Source organism: Vombatus ursinus, unplaced genomic scaffold (genome assembly GCF_900497805.2).
Source record: "Vombatus ursinus unplaced genomic scaffold, bare-nosed wombat genome assembly UNPS02015255.1, whole genome shotgun sequence".
NCBI lineage: Eukaryota > Metazoa > Chordata > Mammalia > Diprotodontia > Vombatidae > Vombatus > Vombatus ursinus.
In genome coordinates this window covers 41,790,573-41,816,028 of record NW_020955033.1, presented here as the reverse complement: position 1 = coordinate 41,816,028, position 25,456 = coordinate 41,790,573, and the positions used below count along the sequence as shown (strand labels likewise).

Below are 25,456 nucleotides of genomic sequence, written 5' to 3'. Positions count from 1 at the left end.
ATGACTAGTTCAATATTGGAATAGTAAAGAAGAATCTGACTAGAAGGTTGATGGAAACCTAGAGGAGTAGGGGAAATGGTGAGTTAAGTTTTGAGCATGTTGATTTTGTGATACCAATCAGATATTCAGGCTGGTAACATAAAATTTAATATATCAAACTAATATAAATTTCTCAAAAATTGTTATATGATTACATATATACTTTGCCGTCTTTAGGCTCTTGACAATCATAGAATCATAGATCTAGAAGTGAAAGGATTATAGGGGCCATATAGTCTAACCCCCTCATTTTACAAATGAGGAAACTGAGGTCCAGAGAATTAAAATGACTTTCCTATGATTACAAAGGTAGTAAATATCATACACAAGATCTGAATCCAGGACATCTGACTCCAGAGTCAGTGCTCTTTTCACTGCACCACACTCACTTCTTTAAAGAATAATTTTTTTTTGGCTAGGCAGTGGGGTTAAGTGACTTGCCCAGGGTCACACAGCTAGTGAGTGTCAAGTGTCCGAGGCCAGAATTAAACTCAGGTCCTCCTGACTCCACGGCCAGTGCTCTATCCACTGTGCCATCTAGCTGCCCCTTTAAAGAGTAATTTTTTAAAAAATTGTACCTTCTTGTTTTTAAACCATTAATAAACTTTTGAACTGATACTTATGGGACTCTACAACACCACCATTATTATCAGATATTCATTTCTGAGGACAAGTTAGATGAACAATCTCTTTAGTGTAAAGTTTTCAGAAACAAAATAAAGGATTATAGTTTTGTTTTTCTGCCTCATTGTTTGTGATATACTAAGATTATTTTTAAGTTAACTTATCTTTCTGTTATGACTTAAAACCAGCGCAATACTTTACTTACAACCCTTGGAACATAGGATTTGGAGCTGAAAAGGACCTTAGAGTCATAGAATCTCAGAGGGAAAAGGTCATCTGATTCAATCTGTACTTCTAAAACGTCCCTGAAATGTCATTATCACAAGCCTCCACTTGCAGGCATCTCTATATAGTTAATTATATAACCAAAGTAATATAAATTTCTTGAAAATTGTTACATGATCACATATACTTTGCCATCTTTAGGCAAAAGACTATCATGAATATTGAGAAAACACTTTTATCCAAGGAAAACAGCAAACCAAAATTGGAGTTTTACAGATGAGAATATACCAAAGAATCTGTAGGAATAAATGAGCTCTTCAGCTGGGAGCCAGGTAAGACCTGAGCTCAAACCAAGAGTAGTAATGATCTGACTAAAGAGAGTCAGTTCTCTAGGGTGAACATGGTGGAGTCCAGGTTCGTATGTATGTGACTCTCAGGTCTCCCATTAGCCATTCAAAAGTTTTCACCTTACCTACCTCAACCTCTATAAAGGTATTCTTTCTAACTGTGTCCAACTTTTTCTGGGCAAATGAAGACTTATATTTAGATGTGTCCATATTGCTTCCCCAAACAAAATGAAAAATCCTTGAAGACAGATATGTTTTTGCTTGTGTCTTTTTTATACCTCACTTAATAAGGTGAAGTGAAAAGCGAAATTGTTATTGATTGATTGATATAAATAGAGAAAAAATTAAGTCCCGAGGCAACCTACTTCACTTTGGGAAGCTCTAGTTATTAGAAAGTTATCTAAACAACTACCATTTATTTTTCTGCAGCTTTCAATCATTGCTTTTAGTTCTGCTCTCTGGAGCCAACCAGAGCAAATCTAATCCTACTTCCATGTGACAGCCCTTTAAATACTTGAAGGCAACCAGCATGTTTTCTAAGTATTCTCTAGAATAAACATTCCCAGTTCCTTCAAGTGTTCCTCATATGATATTTCTCCAGCCCTCTAATCATTTTAGGAGAACGTCTCTTGATTTGCTCTTTATCTTTCTTGAAATGTGGAAAGCCAAACTGAATACAATAATGCAGACATTATCTAACCAATCAGTAAGGATTTGTTAGGGTTTTACTAGGTGCCAGCCTCTGTGTTGAGGGTACAAAAAAAAAATTCCAAACAGTCCCTTTCCTCAAGAAGATTATCTTCTAATGGGGAATATAATCTCTAAATAAATAGGTACATACAAGATACCTATGTAGTACATGAAAGGCAACCTTAGTAGGGAGGGCTTTAGAAGCCAAGGAGACCAGGAAAGGTTTCCTGCAAAAGATAAGGTTTGAGCAAAGTCCCGAAGGAATTCAGGAGTTCTAAAAGGAAGAGGTGAGTAGGGAGAATACTCCAGACAAAAGAGACAACCAAAGCAAAGGCATAGATCCAAATTCCTTCTAGTCACAATGACTCAATCTAAGAGTTTCTCAGCTCAAAATTAGTAGTAGTAGCAGTAGCAGTAGTAGTAGCAGCAGCAGCAGCAGTAGTAGTAGTAGTAGTAGTAGTAGTAGTAGTAGTAGTAGTAGCAGTAGCAGTAGTAGTAGCTAACATTTATATAGGATTTACTCTATGCCAGGCATTGTGCTAAGGGTTTACAATTATTGTCTCATTTAATCCTCTCAACAATCCTGGGGGGTAAGTACTGTTATTATCCCCATTTTAGAGATGAGGAAACTGAGACAGAGTTTAAGTGACTTGTTCAGAGTTACACAGCTAGTATATTTCCGAAGTCAGATTTGAACTCGGGTCCTCCTGATTCCAGGTCCAGTGCTATATCTACTGTGCCACTTAGCTATATAGGATCATAGTATTTTGAACTAGAAAAGATCCTAAAGATCATCTAGACCAGACCCCTAATCTCACATATCAGGATCATAGATCACTAATTGAGAAGCGGCTATTTAGTCTCACTTATTAATTTTCTGGATAAGGACACTGGAGCCGAAGGAGCTGAAGTAACTTACCCAAGGTCACACAGGTATTAAGTAAGAGATGAGATTTGAACCTCGATCCTCTAACTCCAAATTTATTGATCTTTCCACTGTACTATGCTGCCTTCAAGAAGCTGAAGCCCAGATGGCTTAAGTGCCCAAAGTTACACAGGAAGAAAATCCAACCCATTCATTTTACGGATAAGGAAAATGAGGCTCAGAGAAAGGTAAGGTGAAATGATTTGTCCATAGCCATAGATTTTGTGAATGGCAGAACGTGGGCCATGTCTTCTGACTCCAAAGTCAGCATGCTGCCCACAGTACTGTACTGCCTTTCTAGAAATAGCTATACCTTAACCAACATAAGAAATACTAAGATGAGTTTGAAGTTGAAGTGACATCCAATCCACCACACACTTATTAAGAACTGACTTTATGTCAGGCAATTTGCACGTGTGGTTAAGTGGCAGCTATGTAGAGAAATGGATAGATCACTGGGCTGGGAATTAGAAAGACTTGAAAATCCTGTGCTACATACTTGCTTACCGGTATGACCCTGGGCAAGTAACTTAACATCCCTCGGTCTCAATTTTCTCACTTACAAATTGACATGTGCTTCATGTGGTTGTTATGAGTATCAAATGAGATAGCATGTAGAAAGTGCTTTCCAAAGTTTAAAGTGCTTTCCAAAGTTTAAAGTGCTGTCTAAATGCTAGCTGTTATTGTTGTTGTTGTTACTATTATTATTATTCCTCTTATTAAGTTCAGGGAACAGTAATGACTTACTATCCTTGGAAATATCCTAATGTTCTGGCCTTAAAAGAACGTGTCTAGCTACATTGTGAACTTGATTATAGTTAGAATGAATGAATATAAGGATATCTAAATAGACATATAGAAAGGGAAAAATGACTACTTTTAGCCTAAAATTAGACTGGTGGTAAAAAAAAATTTAAGATGGAGAAATGCTAATCTTTCCATACAACAATCTTAAATTATGATTCCTATATTCTCTAAAATTTTGGAAGAAGGATATCATGTCCCCATATTTACTTCTTGAAGTAGCAACTGAAAATTGATTTCCTATAAAGTTCTGGGATATTTCAACATAACCAAAGTTTAAACATATTAGAGTAACACCCCATTTATCTGACAATCTCAAACTGAACTCATCTTTCAATTCCCACCTTGCCAGCCCACTCCATCCCCTAGTGATTTTTCTTGCTTTTGCACTTATCCATAATACACATTTGAAAATCAGCTCTATGCTGACTTATGATGTCTTTTGCTTTTTTGGATTGTTTTTTAAATTCTCATATGTTTAGTTTACCATTCCACAACTTTATATTGTATATTATATATATTTATATTGTATATTATATATATATATATTATCCACAATATTATAAATTCCTTGAGGGCACAATGCTTTACATTTTTCTCTATCCCTAACAATGGCTTGAACATGGTAAATGATAAGTAAATATTTATAGATATACTGATTGATTGAATCTTGGCAAAGGAAGAAGAGTGGGACCCAAGTTGAAGAAGGAGTATTCCTACAATCCTAGCCTTGTGTGCCAGAAACCATATAATCCTCAGTAGGTAAAAACAGAAATGAACAAAATAAGACAACACTTTGTATTAATTAATGTCTCTGTCTTGGGTTTATCTTTTTTTTTCTTCCAAAATTTACATTGACTACTATTTAGACAAAGACTTGTATTTCATAAACCCACGTTTCTCTTGCTTTTGATTATAGTGTGAAATTATAGTACTTGTTATGTAAAATCTAAAATATTTCAGAGTATCTTTCTTGACAACATCTTATTTTATCCTCACTAGAAAATTCCATAGGATAATAAATGGAAACCTCAAGCAAACACCCAATTAAATTTTAAATTCCAAAAAATAAGCAGCAAATAGAATACTGAGAAAGGAAAGTTCTTTGTAGAGCTAGTCTTCATTCATATTCCCTTAAGGTAATAGTCCATTAATTTAATTCAATTAATTTAATTTATTAAGCATCTACTTTGTGCCCAATATTGTGTTAGTTGCTATCAAGAAAAAAAATGAAAGAAATAGAAAGAGAAAGAGAACTCTCGAGGAGCTTCATTAAATAGAATTAATGGCAAAAGAAGAGTGCAGTACTGGTATTTTAGGGAGAAATTTAGAGGAAGAGTTGTTTTGGGGAAGATTGGTTAGCCTTAATTGATATAAATCCTGAAAGCAGACAAAATCAGAATTGGCTGCCTCAGGATTTCAAGAACTACTTATCACTAAAGGTCTTCAAGCAAGGTCTAGACGGCCACTTGTCTCAGATGTAACAGAGGAGACATCTGTCTAGGTAAGAGTTGGACTTTGAAGTCTCCTCCAATGCTAAAGTTGTATTCTAAGCCTTTAATTTCACATCATTTAACACAGTGTTCTGTATGTAGTGGCATCTATGAAATGATAACTCTGAATTATATGTGATTCCAAGATTCGGAGTGAGGAAAGTGAGGGAGATGAGGAAAGGAAAAGGGAAAAGCTACAAGGGTGATTATTCAAGGACTATTTATTACTGCAAAATGACTAAGAGCTTACATCAAATATTTTAATTCTCTATTGTGTTAACATTTGACTTTAATAAAATATGTAACATAAAAGGAAATTTATTCCTTGCTTATATTGTTCATATCTATATATTTAACTCATAATTCATGTAAATAAAAGTAGAAAGCATTATCTTTGTAAAATAAAAATATAAACAATTTTTTAAAAAAATTTGCACTGTGTCAGTATTAAGATAATTGAACCTTTGTTTGCATAGGAGCATGTCAAACTATTCTGTGCGTATTGGGAGTTGTATTTGAAAAAACTCTTATATAATTAGCCTAGTGCCTGGGTTTAATAATTACCTCAGAGTTCATACTATGAAGTCTAAACTATAAAGTCTTAAATGATTAGTTCAACCAGAAATAGATTTTTCAGGTATCCATGTTACTCATTCATTAATGACTTTGCCAGTATTTAATTGTTTGGCAAGTACAGGAGATAAAATTAATGTTGTGGCTTGCAAAATTCATCATTTTCAGCATACAGAAGTTTTTTTTAAAACATGATTAAATTCCTGAGGAGAAAAACTACATAAAGAGAAAATAAATTAACACAATAACTTGCCAACACCGAATACTGATAAGACTTTTTCAATGAATCAGCATAAGGTATTCTTGTCTCTCTTCATATCACTAAAAACTGGAGTAATAATCATCTCAGTCTTTATTGAATTCAATCAAATTGTGTAGTCATAAGATGAGTTTTACAGAAATGATGATTGCATTCAAGCATTTTAGAAAGAACAATAAATGTGTTATACGTATAGGCTATAGTTTCTTAATGGGGAAAAACATCACTCTGGCAAGAGTTCCCTTTCATATAATTAATATCTAATAAAAGAAATATCAATAGTTTTCAGTTCAAAGAGCCTTCAAAGGCAACCTAGTCCAATATTTACCTGTTCTTCAGAGCAACAAGCGGTAATCCAGCCTTTGCTGGTGGAACAAAGGATAGCATATTAGACTTCTAGCTGGGAAGATCTAAGTAAGTTACATTTTTGCTTTAGACACTTACCAGCTATATGACCCTGGGCAAGTCACTTTTCTTCTCTTAGACTCCTCTATAAGATGAGAATAATAATAGCACCTACTTCATGAGGTTGTTGTGAGAATCCAATGAGATAGCCTAGAAAGTGCTTTAAAACCTTATTTTTAAGCTTATTTTATAAGTGCTATATATGTGCTAGTTATTTTTATTCATGGAATTCCTAAATAGTTCTGTTCCTTCATGAAACTGTCAATCTGTAATTATTTGAAAAGGTGACAGTCTGAAAGAACAGCTAGGTGGCATAGTGAATAAAGTGCCAGGCCTGGAGTCAGGAAGATTCATCTTCCTGAGTTCAAATCTGGCCTCAGAAACTTACTAGCTGTGTGACCCTGGGTAAGTCACTTAGCTCTGTTTGCCTCAGTTTCCTCATCTGTAAAATGAACTGGAGAAGGAAATGACAAACCACTCTAGTATCTCTGGCAAGAAAGAGGCACAAAGAGTCAGACATGACTGAAAAATTACTGAACAGCAACAACAAAAACAGTTTGAAAGCAAAAAAAAAAACAATGTGGCTAGACAGAAAATTAAAGCTGATTCAATTCATCAAATATTCAGGATAATATTAAATGAGATAAAATGTGTAATGCAATTTGTAAACATTAAAACACTATATAAATGCTAGCTATTAATATTATATTATTATGTAGTCCTTAACATGTAATTTCACTATCAAAGGAAAGATGTAGGGGCAGCTGGGTTGCACAGTGGTTAGAGCACCAGCCCTGGAGTCAGGAGGACCTGAGTTCAAATCCGGCTTCAGACCAAACATTTGTCACTTATTAGCTGTGTGACCCTGGGCAAGTCACTTAACCCCAATTGCCTAAAAATTAAAAAAAAACTAAAATAAATTTTAAAATTTTTTTTAAAAAAAGGAAAGATGTAAATGCAATAAATAAATAAATGAGTGCCTGAAAGAATTTTCCAAAGACACTAAGCAAATTATTTCACTATGAACCTAAATGTCAGCTGATCTCCAAAGTGCTTCCAGCTCTAAATCCTATGATCCTATGATTTTTATATTAATTTATACCAGATACAGCAATAGAAATAAAGAAGTGTAATGGAAAAGAAATTCAATAAAATCTTTATTTGGTTAATGTTTGTGAATAGGCTATGTGCTCTCTTATAACAAAGATAATGGTTAAAATATTTCTAATCTAAAATGTTTTTACTGTCAAAATGAGTACTTTGCTGATGGGTGGGCCATGCTTTGTATCTTTCCAAATTAAAAATAGCAAAAATGTTTCTAGAGGATAAAGTATTTAACCAATTCCCGAGATTAGAACATTAACAGTCAGCTGCTTTTCCTGTATGCTTGTGTTCATAATATCAAAGTGTGTTTTGTCATCTAAATTCATGACTATAGAAGTACAGTCCAAATCCTATTGATTTTTTATGTCATCTGTCCCCTACTCTCTATTCTCCCTGCTGTGAGAATTGGCTCCAAGGGGTATTATAATAACCACCTAATTGGTTTCCCCACCTACATTCTATCTCACTAATCCATCCTGCATACCACCACCAGATTTATATTCCTAAAACAAATACATAGCATCAGTACACTGCTGATAAACTTTTTTGTTGCTGTTCAGAGCTATAATTTCATCAGTGTTGGGATCCCCTTCCTAGTAAAGAATCTCCTACCTATGCAGATACACAACTATTCTGCCACTTATGCTGTTAGAGAATTCCTTACACCATTGAGAAGTTATATATTTTATGACATCTAAAATCACAAAGCCACTGAACCCAGATCTTTCTGAATCCAAGATCAGCACCCCTTCCATTCCTCCACATTGCCACTCTGCTGATCAATTTTTAACAATCTGCCTTTGTTTGCACTAGTCCAGACTCCTCAACCTGGCATTTAAGATCATCTGCAATCACACGATATCCTACCTTTCACGCTACCCTTTACCCCCAACAACAACCTGTGCTTCATCCACATGGGTCTCTAAGCCGATCCTTAAGCACGGCCTATGCTGGTTCCTAACATCATAACATCCCAGTCTTGGACTTGGAAGGGCACTCTGAGGCTACTTCATTCAAATGGTAACTAAAGCATGAATACCCTCCACAGTATCCTCCAACACCTGGTCCTCCAGCCTCAATGAATATTCACTCAATCCAGGATACATTCTTGAAGCATGGGCTCTCGGGCAAGCCTGGGCACAAGGTCTACTTGAAGTTCTAGGCAATTCTTCTTGCTATGCACAAGCATAGCAATTTGTGTGTGCACACACACAAAATTGAGCTGAAATATTCCTTCTAACAAGCACAAGAGAGACAGTATTGCATCATGGACACAGATCCAGCTTCAGAGTTCGAAAATCCTACATGCAAGTCCAGCTACTGATTTATTCTGGCTGTGTTATCCTGGACAAGTCACTTAACCTCTCATTGTCTCATACAACTCTCTAAGACTGTAAAAGGCAGAGGAGTTGCCAGTCTGTAGGGGGAGTTTCTTTAATCCCTAGAATAACAACAACAACAATAATAATAACTAGAAATCATATTACACTTAGTTACTGTATTACATACTATATATTATAATATATTGTTAATTCTATAACTTCATATTTATCCTCATTTTTACACCCTTGCTTCAATCTTATACATGAAGTATCACCAGATCCCTGGTCTACCACTTGACCATTGACCGGTACAGCTAGGTACAGATTAATTCAAATAATTAATCCATTAAGTGGCCACATGTATTTGAATTTGCAATATTTTACATTCTAATTATGTAAAATATTGTAATTCGTTCCAGCCCAATGGATATATGCAGTACAAACTGAAATAATGTCACTATTTCATGTGATTCATTATTCATACTAATTGGAATCTAGCTATACCTTCCTCTTCAAAATTACTTTTTATCTACCTATAAAGAGATATAATCTACCTATAAAGAGACACATTAAGACATCCCCAGAATAGACTATATGCCCCTTAAGGAAAAAGACTATTTCATTTTGTCTTTTGAGCACTCAGCATAGCTCCTGGCACATAGTAATTCATTAATGATAATAATAATAATAATAATAATAATAGATAATGATAATAATAATAATAGATAACATTTATATAATGCTTACAAAGTGTTAGGCATTGTGCCAAATGCTTTACAATTATTAACTCGCTTGATCCTCACAAGAACCTTATCAACCAATCAATCAATATTTACTAAGAGTCTATTGTGTGCCAGGCACTGTGCTAAGTGCTGGGGATGGATAAAGGGGCAAAAGACTGTCTCTTCCTTCAAGGAGCTTACAATCCGTAGGAGAGACAACATACAAACAGGTATATGCAAAGAAAGCTATATATAGGATATATAGGAAATAATTAACAGAGGGAAGGCACTGGAATTAAGAGCAATTGGGAAAGGTTTCCCATAGAAGGTGGAATTTTAGTTGGGACTTAAAGGAAGCCGGAGAGGTCAATGGTTGGAGATGAAGAAGGGGAGCATTCTAGGCATGGAGTACAGCCAGAGAAAATACAGAGATGGAGTATCCAGGAGGCCAGTGTCACTGAGTTGAAGAATATATGTCAGGTGTAGGAAAACTGGAAAAGTAGGAAGGGGTTAAGCTATCCCCATTTTGCAGATGAGGAAGCTGAGGCAAACAGAGGTTAAGTAACTTACCCAGGGTCACATTGCTAGTAATAATGATAATGATAATAATAATAATAATAATAGTATTTACGCAGTACTTACTATGTGCCAGGCACTGTGCTAAGCATCTTACTATTATGATTTCATTTGATCCCACTACAATCCTGGGAGTTGGTTGCTATTATTATCTCCATTTAACAGATTAGGAAATTGAAATAAATGGAAATTGAATGACTTGACCAGGGTCACACAGGTAGTATCTAAGGCCATATTTGATCTGATCTTCCTGACTCCAGGCCTGAAGCTCTCTCCATTGTGCCACCTAGTTTCTCCCTGTTATTTGCTTGTTCTTTAATCATTTGATTTTTAAGCTGTGGAATCATCCATAGTCACTTTCTCTTTTTTTCTTCATCAATATCATTTATAGTTTTATGTTCAAAACTCCATTCTTAAGAAGCTCTTGGTCTCCTTGGTCATGGAAAGCTACCTAGCTTTTCTCTGAACTCTTAGAAAACTGTTTCCCTAAAGTCTAGAGAACAAGTCTCATTATGATCCCTATTCCCTTCTTTATCTGCGTAAGGAACTTCTAGGTTACTCCAAAATTTAAAAAGATTCTACTACAGCTTTATCCTTCTATATCCATGGATCTCGTTATTTTCACTTTGATAAACAGGTACTACTTATTGATCAGATTTAAGCTCACAACAGTTAGTCAGTTACCAGGCAACAAGCCTTTGGTAAGCACTTACTGCATGCTGTAAAAAATAATAGTATTACTTATCATTTGACATTTTACTACAATTCCTAGGCTATGTCTCCACCAGCATTTGGAAAATATTATTCTAAATCAAGTCTAATTTTTTTAAATTTTTAATTATTTATTAATTAATTATAGAAAAAAATCATTCTAAGTCTAACTCAAATTATTTCTGGAAGCAATTTAACCATTATTTGTAATGGTTTATGTGAAAGGAGGCAATGAGAGGGATGGGGCTAACAAAGAAAGGTAAAGTATTAGAATTATCTGCATAGTTGTCCCAATTCCCCAATAACTCAGATCTTCCTTCTGTCCCCTATGAACTCTCTGAAGCACAGATTATAGCTTACCAAAATTTGCTATCTTCTTTACAATCTATTCTAGCTCTCTGGACACAGGCACTTAATGATGGTTTGCTGCCATTATTTTTTAAAACACCCTTTTTTGTCTATTGCTTTCTTTTCTTTTTATCTCAAAATTGTCTTCTGTCATCTTATTTTCCTTAACTATGCTTACATATATTATAAACAGCTATTCATATTTGTACATAATGCTACCCATGGCAGTTGCCCTGGGTACAAAATGACTGACCCACGGGCATACTCTAAAGTAATTCAATAATAATTAATGGTAGAGGAACTTGGTGTTGGTTTCAGTAAAAGGCACAAAAAAAAATGAGCTTAGATCATTAAAATTTCTAGCATCTTGCAGAGAAGTATGTGAATAGTAAAAGAACTAGGTGGAGGGAAGGATTTATTTCAAATGCATCAGATTGCTCAAAAATAAATTAATCTGTATTAATAAATTAAATTCTGTCTGTTCACAGCTTGCTTCCAGACCATAACATATTTTGAGTAAATTTAAAATCTGAGCCTGCTTTATCTTAACCCATTGCCCAGCTCTTAAATCCAAATGCTAGAAAAACTATATAAGATATGGATTTTGTGTGGGTACCACAATTGCAAAATAATAGCCAAGAACTGATTACAAACCACATCAATTATTCAGTTACTCACTGCCTATCATATATAAAATACTGGGCCAGCTGCTCTGAGGGGCCCAAAAAAGTACAGAGCCCCTCTCTGTTCCTAGGGAGGTTCTTGGAATCCACATCAATTTTAAAAAAACCATAAGTACTTGTTGCCTCAGACAGCTGACCTCATTTCTCCTCAAAGTCCTCCTTTCTACAAGGTTATTTTAATTCTTCTGATTACATCATTTATCCCTTTAAAAAAAAAGAAACATTTATTGAGCAATAAGAACATCAAAATTGTGTAGTCATCAATCTTTTAAACATCCCTTTATCAGTTTTTACATTCCCCTTTAATTAAAAAAAAATGTATGACCAGGGCTTAAAGAGTTCGAACTTAGAATTGTTGCTTGTTGTTCAGTTGGTTTCAGTCATGTCCCAGATGTGGGTATCGTAGTTTAGAAAGGATAATTATAAACTGAAGAACCACTAGGATGAAGAAGGTCTTCAGATTTACAACCATAAAAAGATTGAATTAAGGAATTGGAATGTTTATCTTGAAGAGGTCATGGGGAGGCCTCTTAGCTCTCTTTATGTACTAAAAAGTTATTCTGTGGTAGAGGGATAGACTTTTCTCCTTGTCCGAAGGTTCAGAACCAGGCACAATGCATAGAAGTTGCAAAGAGTTAGGCTTATTAAAAGAGAAAGTTTCTACCATTTAGAATAGAATGGACTGTTTTGAGACAGAAAGAGTTCCCCTTTAGCTAGGGTCTTCAAGCAAAAGCTGGATGACCACTTACCTTGTTTGTTATCATGGGGATTCTTTTTCGATATTGTAAGACTAGAAAATCAAAGTGGTCCCTTCCTACTCTGAAATGCTATAATTCTGTGAATATGGACAAGTTATTTTCCTCTCTGAGCTTCAATTTCTTCCTTCAAAAAATGAGAATAAAGACACCAACTGCTGACTGCACAGTGTGGTTGTGAGGAGCAATACTTTGTATGACTTTAAACAGCATAAAGAGTTATTATTATTATTATTATTATGATTATGATTACCAAATGAGAGTAGAATGGATCAGGCCCAAAGGTAACAAAAGATCATAGGGTCAATGTAAGAAGACAGTAACAGGTCTTAGGTTTCAAATTGTTTTAGGAGCCACATTGAGATTTTTAAAGTATAAACAAATATAAGACAGGCAATCACATTCCTATTGCAAAAAAAAAATGATTTTGCAGTTTTGGAAAGGACTCCATTAGTTTTCATCAACAATCCCATTTTGACCTGCCATTTTCTTGTGCATTGAAATTTAAAGCAATAGGACAAAATGTTTGACGTTTTATTTGATAGCTTTAAGTAAAACTACATAACATGCTCCTAGCAAAAGAAATGTGGATCATTCTTCAAAGGAGAATCAATTTTCTGTTGTGGCAGAAAATGTTTTTTTCAGATTTATCTACAACTCAAAAATGATAGTTTCATATCTCCCAAATAATTGACATGAGGCATAATTCCTTATTTTAAAACTGTATTCTCCTGCCTGTTGTTTGGCATTTTTAAAGTAACAATTCCCAATTGATTCCTAAGCCTTGTGATTTTTATTTCACAAATGACTTGGCAACCTAAGAAAATGCAAATAAATAACTGCTTTTATAATTGAGAATTTTTAAGGGAAAAAACCTTGCCTGATCTATTTTGTTAATAAGATTTAAGCATAAAGCATTTTTCTAACTTTAAAATCTCTTAAAATGAGATTATAATTGAACTATGACTATAGCTCAAGCAGAAATAGAATTGTAATATATTTTGATTAAATATTAAATGTTTCCTGAGGGTTGAAGAGAGTCAAACTAAATGTTCCATTTGGTTCAGTAATCCTCAGGGAATGCCCAATGTGAGATCATTATAAGTGAAAAAGAAGAAAGTAGATGTAGAAAATCATGTTCTTTGGAAATGTGGAACTAAATTGGATATCTGGGCATTATTGAAATGAAGAACTTCACTTTATCATTCTCGGCTCATTTATACAATACAGACACATACATATACAGGAATATCTTACAATGAATAATTGAAGTATATAGGTAACTCAAAATCTGGCCTTCATTATACTATAAATTCTTTGCTAGCAAGGATTGTTTCATTTCTTGTAATTATACCCCTACCATCTAACAGTGCTTGGCACATAATAGGCACTTAACAAATGCTTGTTGATTGATTGATTAATTTGTGCATAATGATAACCTCTTTTTGCTCACAATTTCCATCTAATATCCTCCTTTCCTATAATGATAATTCATATTTATATTGTACTTTTCTCATCACACCCCTATCAAGTAAGTAGTGTATATATTATTATCACCATCTTACAGATGAAGAAACTAAGTCTCAGAGAGATAAAGTGTCTTACTCATTAATACTATTAATAAATGGTAGAGGTTGTATTCAAAGCCAGATTTCATGATTTTTTTATACCAGTCTACTAACAAGTAGCAAAAATAACTTGTTTAACTCTCCTGGTTTTTATTCACCTTACCTACTTTCTTGTGAAGATACTCACAAGAAATAAAATAGCCTGAAGCTGATATAAAACTACTAGCCATACTTGTTGAGTCAAGTTGTTTAAGCAGTTCTATATCCATCTAATTATAATATTGAACCCATACCTCTCTATCTTTTATACATGAATGGAATAAGAGACTTTATCAAGTGCTTTACTAAAAGTCAATAAACTATATCTATAGCATTCCTCTGACCTACTGGGCTAGTAACCCTCTTAACAAAAGAAATTAGATTAGTCTGACATGACTTATTCTCATAAAGCTTTGCTGGCTCTTTGTGATCACTGCCCCCTTTCCTGAATGTCCATTAACCATACCTTTAATAATGTAGTAGAATTTTGCTAGGAATCAAAGTCAAGCTCACTGGACTCTAGTTTGCATGCTCCATTCTCTTCCTTTTTTGTTTTTCTTAATTGGAACATTTGCTATTTTCCAGTATTGTTTTGCCTCTCCAGTTCTCCAGTCTTTCAGAGATTATTGAAAGTGATTCAACAACCACATTTGCCCGTTCTTTCAGTACCCTAGCTGTATTTCTTCTGAGCCATCTGGGCCAAATGAATTGAATTCATCAAAGGCAGCTAGGTCTCTCTTAAAGTCCCCTTAAATATTTGGATATCAGCTGTCTGTCAGCCATTTTGTGCTGTTGATTCCAATCTAATGATCATTCTTCTTGGCAGAAGACATGGGAATAAAATAAGAGTTGAACAGCTTTGCCTTTTCTTAGGGTCAATTATAATTCCTTTGTCTATATTGAGCAGTGGTACTCCTACCTTTTCATTCTTCTTACAATTTGCATCCCATCACCCTATTCCACTCCAACATACTATATGATCCAGTAACAGTGTCCCCATTCCCATTTCTCCAGCAAGATAATCTATCTCCTGACATTTTCACTGTCTCTCCCCCATGCCTGGAATTCACTCCCTCCTCACCTCTATCTCTTGCCCTCTTTGACTTTATTCAAATCCCGGTAAAATCCTACCTTCTACAGGAAGCCTTTCTTGATCCTCACTTAATTCTAGTGCCTTCTGCCTCATGATTGTCCCCAATTTGTCATGTATATATTGTATTTATGCATAATTGTTTTCCTGTTGTCTCTCCTACTAGACTCTGAGTTCTTTGAGAGCAGGAGGCTATTTTTGCCTTTCTTTGTATCTTTAGTGATTACCACAGTGTTTGACATGTAGTAGGCATTTAATGTTTGTTATCTGACTATCCTTTCTTTGATTATTTAATTTGCCCAAATATATATATATATATTTAAATAACCCTTTTTGTTGCCCCTAAATGGCAAAAAATGCCTTTGAAAATGGATAAATGAGGAGACTTTTCCCTGGGAAAAGGGAAAAAGAGAGGGCAGATGACAGTTATTAAAGGGATAACTTTATGAATATGAGGTAAAGAACCTTGGATTTGAAGGCACAATACCTGGCTTCATGTCAAGACTCTCATACTTACTAGCTGTTTGACAATGGGAAAGTCCATTTTTCTCTCTCTAGGACTCAATTTTTTTGAGCTAAATAGGTGATAATTATATTTACAGTAACAACCTCTAGGGACTGTTATAAGTATCAGTAGAATAATTCAGGCAAAAATATCAAGGTCCTATGGTTTCATCCATGTGAGAACTCTCTCAATCAATACAACAAATCTATAATAACATCTTAAATATTTGTCTGATGGTAATAAGGGTTAAGTGACTTTCCCATACAGGTAATATCAAAGTCAGGATTTGAATCTGGGTTCTTATAACTCCAACTCTAAAACTCTAGTGCTTTCTGTCTGTTAATTCTTTCCTATTTATCCTATATATAACTTGTTTTGTATATATTTGTTTACCTCTTGTGTCCCTCATTAGATTGTAAGCTCCTTGAGGGCAAAGACTATCTTTTACCTCTTTTGGTATTCCTAAAGCTTAGCACAGTACCTAGCACATAGGAGGTGCTTAATAAATGTTTGTTGGGGAAAAAACAAATGAATGTTTGTTGGTTGTTTGGTTGATCTAGCCACTAAACCACGTAGTCTTAAATTACATTAGGCCTGTGAGTCAAAATAGTCATAGTTTTCAAAGTAGTAGTTGTTGCTTCCATTTTTGTTGTTATTTATTCACTTAACATACAAATCTCAAATGATGTTTTAATTCAAGCATTGGTGTGTTCTCAGTCTGCAGCATCAGGACATTTTCTGTTGTAGTAAAGAATAGTTTATCAATTTTTCAATCATAAGAACTAATCAGCAGAATTTCCTTTCTACTTCATGAAAATATAAGAAAAATGTTTTCCTAAACTGCCCTCAACTATTACAAATTGTAATCATTTCCATGGATTCAAAAACAAAAACAATAATTTTGTGGAGGAGCTAAGATTTCTGATGCAAAAGAGGAGCAATTGTTATGAATGCAGATAATCTGAAAGCACTCAGGGGTCCCCTAAATATATATCTCCCACTCCCAGTTAAATCCAATGGTGTTTGTCACAAAGTGTGATGGGACCTCTTTAGTCAGAAACAGGGTGCCTTTGGCTTTCTTCCTATGTAAGGGAAGAGCTCATTCCCTTGGGGCCAACTCTGTGAGTAGATAAGGTTGGTGACTACTTTGTTGGTGTGATTTGAGAACCTACTATTTGTAAAACACAGAACTAGTTCCTTAATGTGGTAACAAAGTTGTTGTTTGGGGGAAGAAGTGGGAAGAATTTATTATTTATTTGTTTTGAACATTCTGTCCCTCCCTTCCATATGTCCCCCAATCACTGAGAAGAAAGCAATATATCAATTATACCTGTGAAATCTTGCAAAACCTATTTCCATAGTAGCCATATTTCAAAAAAAAAAAGGAAGAAAAATTAAATGAGAAAATTATACTTCAATTTGCCCTCAGTTCATTAGTTCTCTTTCTGCAAGTGGATAGCATTTTTTTATTACGAGTCCTTTGGAATTGTCTTGGCCCACTATCTGGATCAGAGTAGCCAAGTTTTTCACAGTTGATCATCATCACAACATTGCTGTTACTATGCACAATGATCTCCCGGTTCTTGTTTGCATCAGTTCATATAGATCTTGCCATGTTTTTTTTCTGAAACTATCCCTCTGTCAGTAGTACTCCATCACAATCATATGCCAAAACTTGTTCAGCCATACCCCAACTGATGAGCAATCCTTTGATTTCCAGTTCTTTGCCACCACAAAAAGAGCTGCTATAAATATTTTTGTACACATAGGTCCTTTTTCTTTTTCATTGATCTCTTTGGTTTACATACCTAGTAGTGGTATTGCTGGGTCAAAATGCATGCACAGTTTTATAACCTTTTGGTCATGGCTCCAAATTGTTCTCCAGAATGGTTGGACGAGTTCACAACAATCCATTACTTTCTATTCTAATTCATTAGAACTATTTTCCCCTCATCCTCTCCAGTATTTGTCATTTCTGTTCGGTGGGAGGTGGTACCTCAGAGTTACATCAATTTGCATTTCTCTGATTGATAGTGATTTAGAACATTTATTCATATAACTATAGGTAGCTTTGATTTCTTCTTTTGAAAAATGTCTATTTATATCCTTTGACCATTTATCAATTGAAGAATGGTTCTCATTTTGATCAATTTGACTCAATTCTATACTCAGTATATATTTGAGAATGAGGGCTTTATCAAATAAACTTGCTGTAAAAAATCTTTGATATTACTTCATTGCCTTTGGTACCTTTTAGCTAAATGCAACTTGCCTGATTATCTTTTTAAATTAGGTCTATTTTTGTTTTTGCTTTGTCTGAGATAATGATTGCTATCCCTGCCTTTTTTATTTCAACTGAATCATATTAAATTCTGTTCCAGTCCTTATTTTAATTTTGTGTGTGTCTTTCTGTTTTAAATGTGTCTCTTGTAAACAACATATTGTTGGACTCTGGTTTCTAATCCATTCTGCTCTCTGCTTCCGTTTTAGGGTGAGCTCATGCCATTCACATTCACAGCTAAGATTATTAACTCTGTATTTCCCTCTATCCCACATTCTTGTTTCTTTTCTCTCTTTTTTTTATCCTATCCCTCCTCAAAAGTTTATTTTGCTTCTAACAACTGCCTATCTTAATTTGTTTTCCCTTTCCCCTCCTGTTTCCCTATTTGATAAGTTAGATTTCTATTCACAACTAAGTGGGTGTGGATATATACATATATATGTGTATATTATACACACACACATATGTATATATATGTGTGCATATGTGTACATGTATATATATGTATGTACACATATGTGTATATGTACATATATGTGTATATATACATATATGTGTGTGTGTATAGAGAGAGATATATACACATATATAGATATATATTATTTTCTTCAGTGTTTTTTGGGCCTCTTTTACCAAGCTGTTATGTTTTTCCATAATTTTCCTTCATTGTTCTCATTTCTTTTTCCAATTTTTCCTCTACCACTCTTATCTCTTTCTTTAACTCTTCTAGGAATTCTTGTTGGGCTTGGGTCCAATTAGCATTTTTCTTTGAGGTTTTGGTTATAGCTGTTTTCACATTGTCTTATTCTGAGTTTGTGTCTTGGTCTTCCCTGACACAGTAGTAGCTTTTTATGGTCAAGTCTTTTGTTGTTGTTGTTAATGTTGTTGTTCTTCTTGTTAACTCATTTTTTCCATCCTATTTCTTGACTTTGAACCTTATGTTAAAGTTGGGCTCTGCTAACCTGAGGGTAGACAGGAACTGCCCCATGGTTTAAGCTTTTTTTATGGCTGCTATTTTTAGAGCTAATTCTGGGAGTCTGCAAGTTTTCAGTGTTTCCAAGGTGGTGGGATCCTGGGAGAGATATAATCACTGCTCTCTTGGTCTGTGCACTGGTTCTTACCCAAGAAGAGCCCCTGGTACCCTGAAGTCATAAGAGCTAGCATTCCTCTTTGCCTTGGAACTGAGACAAGGGCCCCTATTCCCCTTTTGACCAACCACCACTGCTGCTCTCCCCTTGCAGTTATGACTCAGAACTGTGTATGGGCAATAAAATTGCCAATCAGTGCCAGCTGTACCTAGTGCCAGCAAAGGGTCCCCTGTCTGACCCCCTTACTGTCTGAGCTGAAAGCTTCCAAAGTTGCTGCTGCTGCTATATCTACTGTTGCTGCCCCCATGTGTGCTCTGGATGGGCCTCCACCCTGGTGTCAAAGATGTCTCCTGCCAACCTCATAATTTTTCTTAGGATGGAAAAATGTTTCACTCTGACCTTTTCTTGGCTCTTCAGCTCCAAAATTTTATTTGAGTTGAAGTTATTTAGAAGGGAATGTTGAAATAGTTCAGTTGAGTTGCTGCCTTTAATCTGCCATCTTGGCTTCTACTGGTACAAAGTTTTGATAACAGACTCTTCCATGCATTGCAATAGGGAGATAAGACCCAAAGAGAGATAGCCATGATCCATATAATATTAATGCAGTAAATGAAACAGGAAGTTATAAAACAAAATACTTTGTGGGCTATGAAAGTCGGTGAAGTATTGATCAAAGGAAATTAGAAAAGGACATCTGCAGAAGGGAATTGGACTTTGAAGAATTGGCAAGAATTCAACAAACTAAAGAAAAGGAAGGAAGTGTAATTCAGTAATATGGAGCACTATGACCAAAACATGGAAACTGGGAAAGAGTGTGTTTAAGTGACAGAGATCAGTCAAATTTGGTTGCAGCACCACATTTGAAAAAAGGATTTAAATGGGATATGTATGAAAGGTAGATTTATGTCAATCTGTGAAGGCCTTGAATGTTAGGAAAAAGAACTTGAACTTTTATGGGTAAACAGTTGGATGCCACTGGAAATTTTTGAGCCTAGAAGTGATATAGCTAGCTATATTTATAAGAAAGATTATTCGAGAATAGAATGAAGAATGAATTAGATGTTTATGGGGGGAAATAAAGAGTAGAAGACCTCTGAAAGTCTACTGAAAAATAGAATTGACAAGTCTTGGTAATCAATTGGTTATGTAACATAAATTTGTATCCCCAAGGAATTGTCTTTCTCTGTATGTTCTATTCTGGAGATCTCATTGATTTTCATGAATTTAAGCATCCTCTCTCTATGCAGATGACTGACTCCTCGATCTATCCAGGAGCTATTCAGCCCTAACCTCTTCCTTCAGTTCCAGTCACATGTCATTAACTGCCTCATGAGTATCTCCTCCCTGATGTGCTGTAGGCATCTGAAACTAAATTTGTCCAAAAAAGGGAACTCATGACTTACCCTAAACTTCTCTTCCCTTCATATTTCCCATTTGTTTTAATGGCACCATCACCTTCCCAGTCACCCAGTTTTACAACCTAACCTTAATATCATCCTTGCTTCTTCCCTTTACCTAATACCTCATATACAGTTTCTACTTCTTGTTAATTCTGCCTCCACCACCTCTGATGGTCATTCTCTTAATTGTGTCATGTTCTGCAATTATGAACTCTGAAATTCCTCCATCTGATCTCAATCTTCTATCATTCCAACTTTCCCCCTGCCTTAAAACCCCTAATCCTGTTCTTCATCCACACCAAGGCCTCCAATCCCACTAACCCCTCAGGCTTTCTTAGGCCATCACTCCTGAATTGACTACCCTATCTTGACCCCTTGGTGCCAATCCAAGAGGTGAATTCTACATTCTCCTCTACTCTCAAGTCTCTTGCCCACCTCAGTTTTGCTCTACCAAGCCCCAGCCTTATATCATTCCCATCTTTTTTCTGTTTATATACTATTGAAAGGAACTGGAGAAAATCAGAAAACCATACTGACTGGGTCCACTACAAAGGTATGTTACATCATCTCAACTGAGCCCTCCCTGTGGCAAAAAAATACTTTTTCACCTCTCTAATTGATTCACTATCTACTCACCATAGCAAGTTTTCCAAGCCCTTTTATCCCTCTTCATACCTCCCATGGCACCCCCCTCTCCCACCTTTTTAGTTGTGGACCTTGTGTCATATTTCACTGGAAAAAAAAATGAGTCAATTTACTGAGTTCCCTCTTTTCTTCTCACATTACTCAGAGACCTTCCCCTACTGACTCCTACTTCATCCCTGTTTTACTTGAAGAGGTGACTCTTCTTGCCAAGGCACACCCTTTAAAGTGCACAAGTGAGCCCAGTCTATGCCATCTTCTTCAATAAATTGTCCCCTTTAACATTTCCAGTATTTCATTAATCTTCCATCTCCCTGCTTTCTAGGCTGCTTTGCTGCTGCATACAAATATGCCCTTGTCTCCCTCATGCTTAAAAAATCTTCACATGAGCCATCTATTCTATCTATCTATCTATCTATCTATCTATCTATCTATCTATCTATCTATCTATCTATCTATCTAAACTAGCTATCATCCTATATCTTATCACTTTCATATCATCCTATATCTCCTTCCTTTCATAAACTGCTTTAGAAAGCTATTTTCCATTGATATTTCCAGTTCCCTTTCTCTCCTTTTCCTTAACTTGATGGTCTGTCTTATTTTGACATTCAGCTGTAATTGCTCACTCTAAAATTACCAATGATATATTAATTGCCAAATCTAATGACTTTTTCCAACTCATCATCCTTCTAGATATTTCTGCTACCCTTGATATTATGAATCACAGTCTTCTCCTCTATTGTCTCTTTTGTATAAGTTTTTAGTATACTCATCTCTCCTGGTTCTTCTACTACTTGTCTGACCACTCTTTCTCAGTTTCCTTTCCTGAGTCATTCAGGTCTTGCCCACTGACTATAGCGCCCAATATATCTGTATTTCTTGGCCTTCTTTTCTCTTGCTATGTTCTTTTGCTTGGTGATCTCATTAGCAACCATAGATTCAGTTGTCATCTCAATGTAGATGATTCTCAGATCTATTTATCCAGCCCTAGCCTCTCCACTGATTTCTAGTCTTCTATCTCCAACTGCCTATTGGTTATCTCAAACTAGACGTGCTGTAGACATCTTAAACTCAACATGTCCAAAAGTAAACTCATTGTCTTTCCTTGTAAACTCTCCTCTCTTCCTAACTTCCTCATTACTATCAAGGGTACCATCATTCTCTCACCCAGACATGTAACCTAAATATCATTCTAACTCTGTCACCCCCCCAATCTCTAATCTGTTGCCAAGTCCCATCAATTCTACTTTCATAACATCTCCCCTATATCCTCTGATGCTGCCACCACCCTCATGTCAGCTCTCATCACCTTATTCCTGGACTATTGCAAGAGCCTGCACATTGGCATTCCTATTCAAAGTCTCTCCCCACTCCAGTCCATCCTCTGCTCAGTTGTCAGATTTTCCAAAATCACAGGCCTTATCATGTCACCCACCAACCCATTCAATCAATTCTATCAGTTCCCTGTTATCTCCAGGATCAAATATAAATTCTCTGTTTGATTTTTAAAGTCCTTTGTAACCTAGACCCTTCCTAGTCCTCAAGTTTTCTTATACTTTACTCCCCCCATTAATTCTGTAATGATTTGACACAGACCTCCTTGCTGTTCCTCACACAGAACACTCCTTCTCCAGACTCTGTGCATTTTCACTGACTTTTCTCTATGCTTGAACTTCTCTCCCACCTAACTTCTATTTCCTAGCTTCCTATGTTTTCTTCATATCCCAGAAAAAGTCTCACCTAATGCAAGAAGCCTTTCCATGAGTCCTTCAATATTAATGTCTTCTCTCTGAGGTTACCTCCTATTTATCCAATATACATCTTGCTTATGCACAGTTGTTTTTATGATATCTCCCACTTTAGACTGTGAGCTCCTTGAGAGCAGGGAATATTTTGCCTATGTATGCCTAGCACTTAGCATAGTGGCTGGCACTTGTAAGTGCCTGATAAATTCTGGATCACTAACTGATGAATGTGTTGTTGTTTTTTTCCTTTCTACTCAAATGGTGTTCAGCATCTTAGTTCATGCCTTCTTTACTTCTTGCTTAGATTACTATAAAATCTCATAATTGATCACTTTAAAAGGTTAATGTTTATGTTGGTTTCAGTATATCACCTAGCAACTGGATAAAAACTTGAAGTTCCTGATGAGTTATAATATTCCAACACAGCCTTATAAAATAGTGTAAGGAAATGACTTTGTACCTATTATGATTCAGTCATTCCTCTCTTTAAATGCACTCTATGTTATAGACTTAAAGGCATTGTTATAATTTTTCAAGACTGAACCTATTATTATACTTTGAGTCATTTTATATCTTATTTTCAAACTCCATCCCTTTGTAAAATAACTCATTGTCAATTGGATTTAGTAGTTCACATATATCCCACTGAGATTCAGTATCTGTAATCTGAAAGAAGTCTATTTTAAATGTCCATTCCCAAGGGTCCAATAAGAAATGAGAAGCCAGTAATATTAGGCACTGTGCTGCATACATTGGCAAGGACACACAGAAAGTGGTGGCTCTTTGGGTGAATCAGAGTGTATTTCATATTCTGTCTCTTTCTTTCCTTTGCCCCTCCTTCCAGTGAAATCAGATGAGTTACAGACAATCAAGAAAGAATTAACCCAAATCAAAACTAAAATTGACTCCTTGCTAGGGAGACTGGAGAAGATTGAAAAGCAGCAGAAGGCTGAGGCAGGTAAGTGAAAATGATGTGTAGTCATAGACAGGTCATTAGGAGGTAAATGAGACCAGGCCAGCACTATCAGTCACACTGACAGCTCAGAATAAGAGGAGAAACTTCGCTGAGTTTTTATTATATATTATAGATTCTAGCCATAAAGCCACAAAACTGGGGCTTGAAATGATGGAACAGAATTTTGCCCTTTCAAAGATTATGAATAACTGCTTATTCTGGGATTGACAATTTTTAAAAAACAGAAGGGAGTTTGGGATTTCCATCTAACCTCTATCAGTATCAAAATATGGTAAAGGATTAAAGGCATTTGATGGAATACCATTGCAATGAAAACACATAGATTTTTATAGCACTAACCATAGGAAAATCTATCAGCATTCAAATCTGCATTACAAAGGGAATGTCCCCTGTCTGGATCCCCTCCTTCAGTACCATCATTCAAAAAGCGTGGTGCTGGTTAATATAAGCAAGTGATTGGACTCTAGCCCTGTATTATCCCTTAGGGCCATCCCCCAGGATACCAACCCTGATGTAAGGCTTCTGCTAGAACCACCATAACCCACATTCATTTGACCCAAGACATTCAGAATCACTCAATGAGAGGTCAGTTGGCTGACAAAACTAATTATCAGTGGCACCAGCTGGGATCTCTTGCTCAAGTTTAAAGGATCTGATCCTATATTACTATTGTAAAGATGAAACCCTCCTCTCTGATTGTAGGAACTCTACAGGCCAGGAGTACAGGAGACACTGATGTCGCTATAGGAAAAAGTGGCTATAGAAATAAAAGATCAGGCAACTACAGAAACAAATATTTAAATATTTCAAACATCATTTCTACTTGCCTACTCCCTTATTTTGACTCATTTTTTAATGGAATGTCTGAACAAATAAAATCCTTTAAGAACTTATGAAAATCAATGATTTCCCACTGTCACTCCCCCCACCCCACTTACACCACCCTCAAGGATATATTTATGCCCAAGAAAGGCAGTGGAGGGTATAGTGGAGAGGCCAGCCTGAGGAGCAAGAAAGACCTGAGTAAAAATTCTACCTCTTCCACATACCTTTTTGTATGAAACAGCAGCAAATCTCAATAGGTAGAGGAATTTTATTTCCCTACCCCACTGAAATTACAAGCCTGGATCCTTCCTTCCTTTCTACTCCTTACTCCCTCTCCCCCCCCCAAAAAAAAGTTTATCCACAAATTGTTCATAAAGAAGTCTACAGGTATGTAATTTTTACATACCCTGTCATGTTATGACAACATCTTGAAGTCGTTTCTCTAACTGAAATATCTTGTGATACTGTTGAAATCATTGTTCCATTTCAGGAAACATTGTGAAATTCATTATCATGCAGAACAACCCTTCCAGCAATGGACTTTGATAACCAATTTGCACTTCGGTTTAAAGGATTATGGTGAACTCATTTAAATATAAATCACCTCAAAGAGAAAGATTTGATCCTTATGGGATTGTGTTACATCTTCTAGCATGCTATGCTGAATAACACCTCCACATATCTTCCTG

At 35.7% G+C, this 25,456-nt stretch overlaps 1 protein-coding gene across 1 annotated transcript in view; it reads left to right on the top strand.

Moving 5' to 3' along the window:
• LOC114031818 (RNA-binding Raly-like protein) overlaps positions 1-25,456 on the top strand; it is a 382,357-nt gene that overhangs the window by 343,951 nt on the left and 12,950 nt on the right. The window contains exon 6 of the mRNA XM_027846952.1: positions 23,811-23,924. Within this exon, the coding sequence (XP_027702753.1) occupies positions 23,811-23,924 (114 nt within the window). The remainder of the gene's footprint in view (positions 1-23,810; positions 23,925-25,456) is intronic.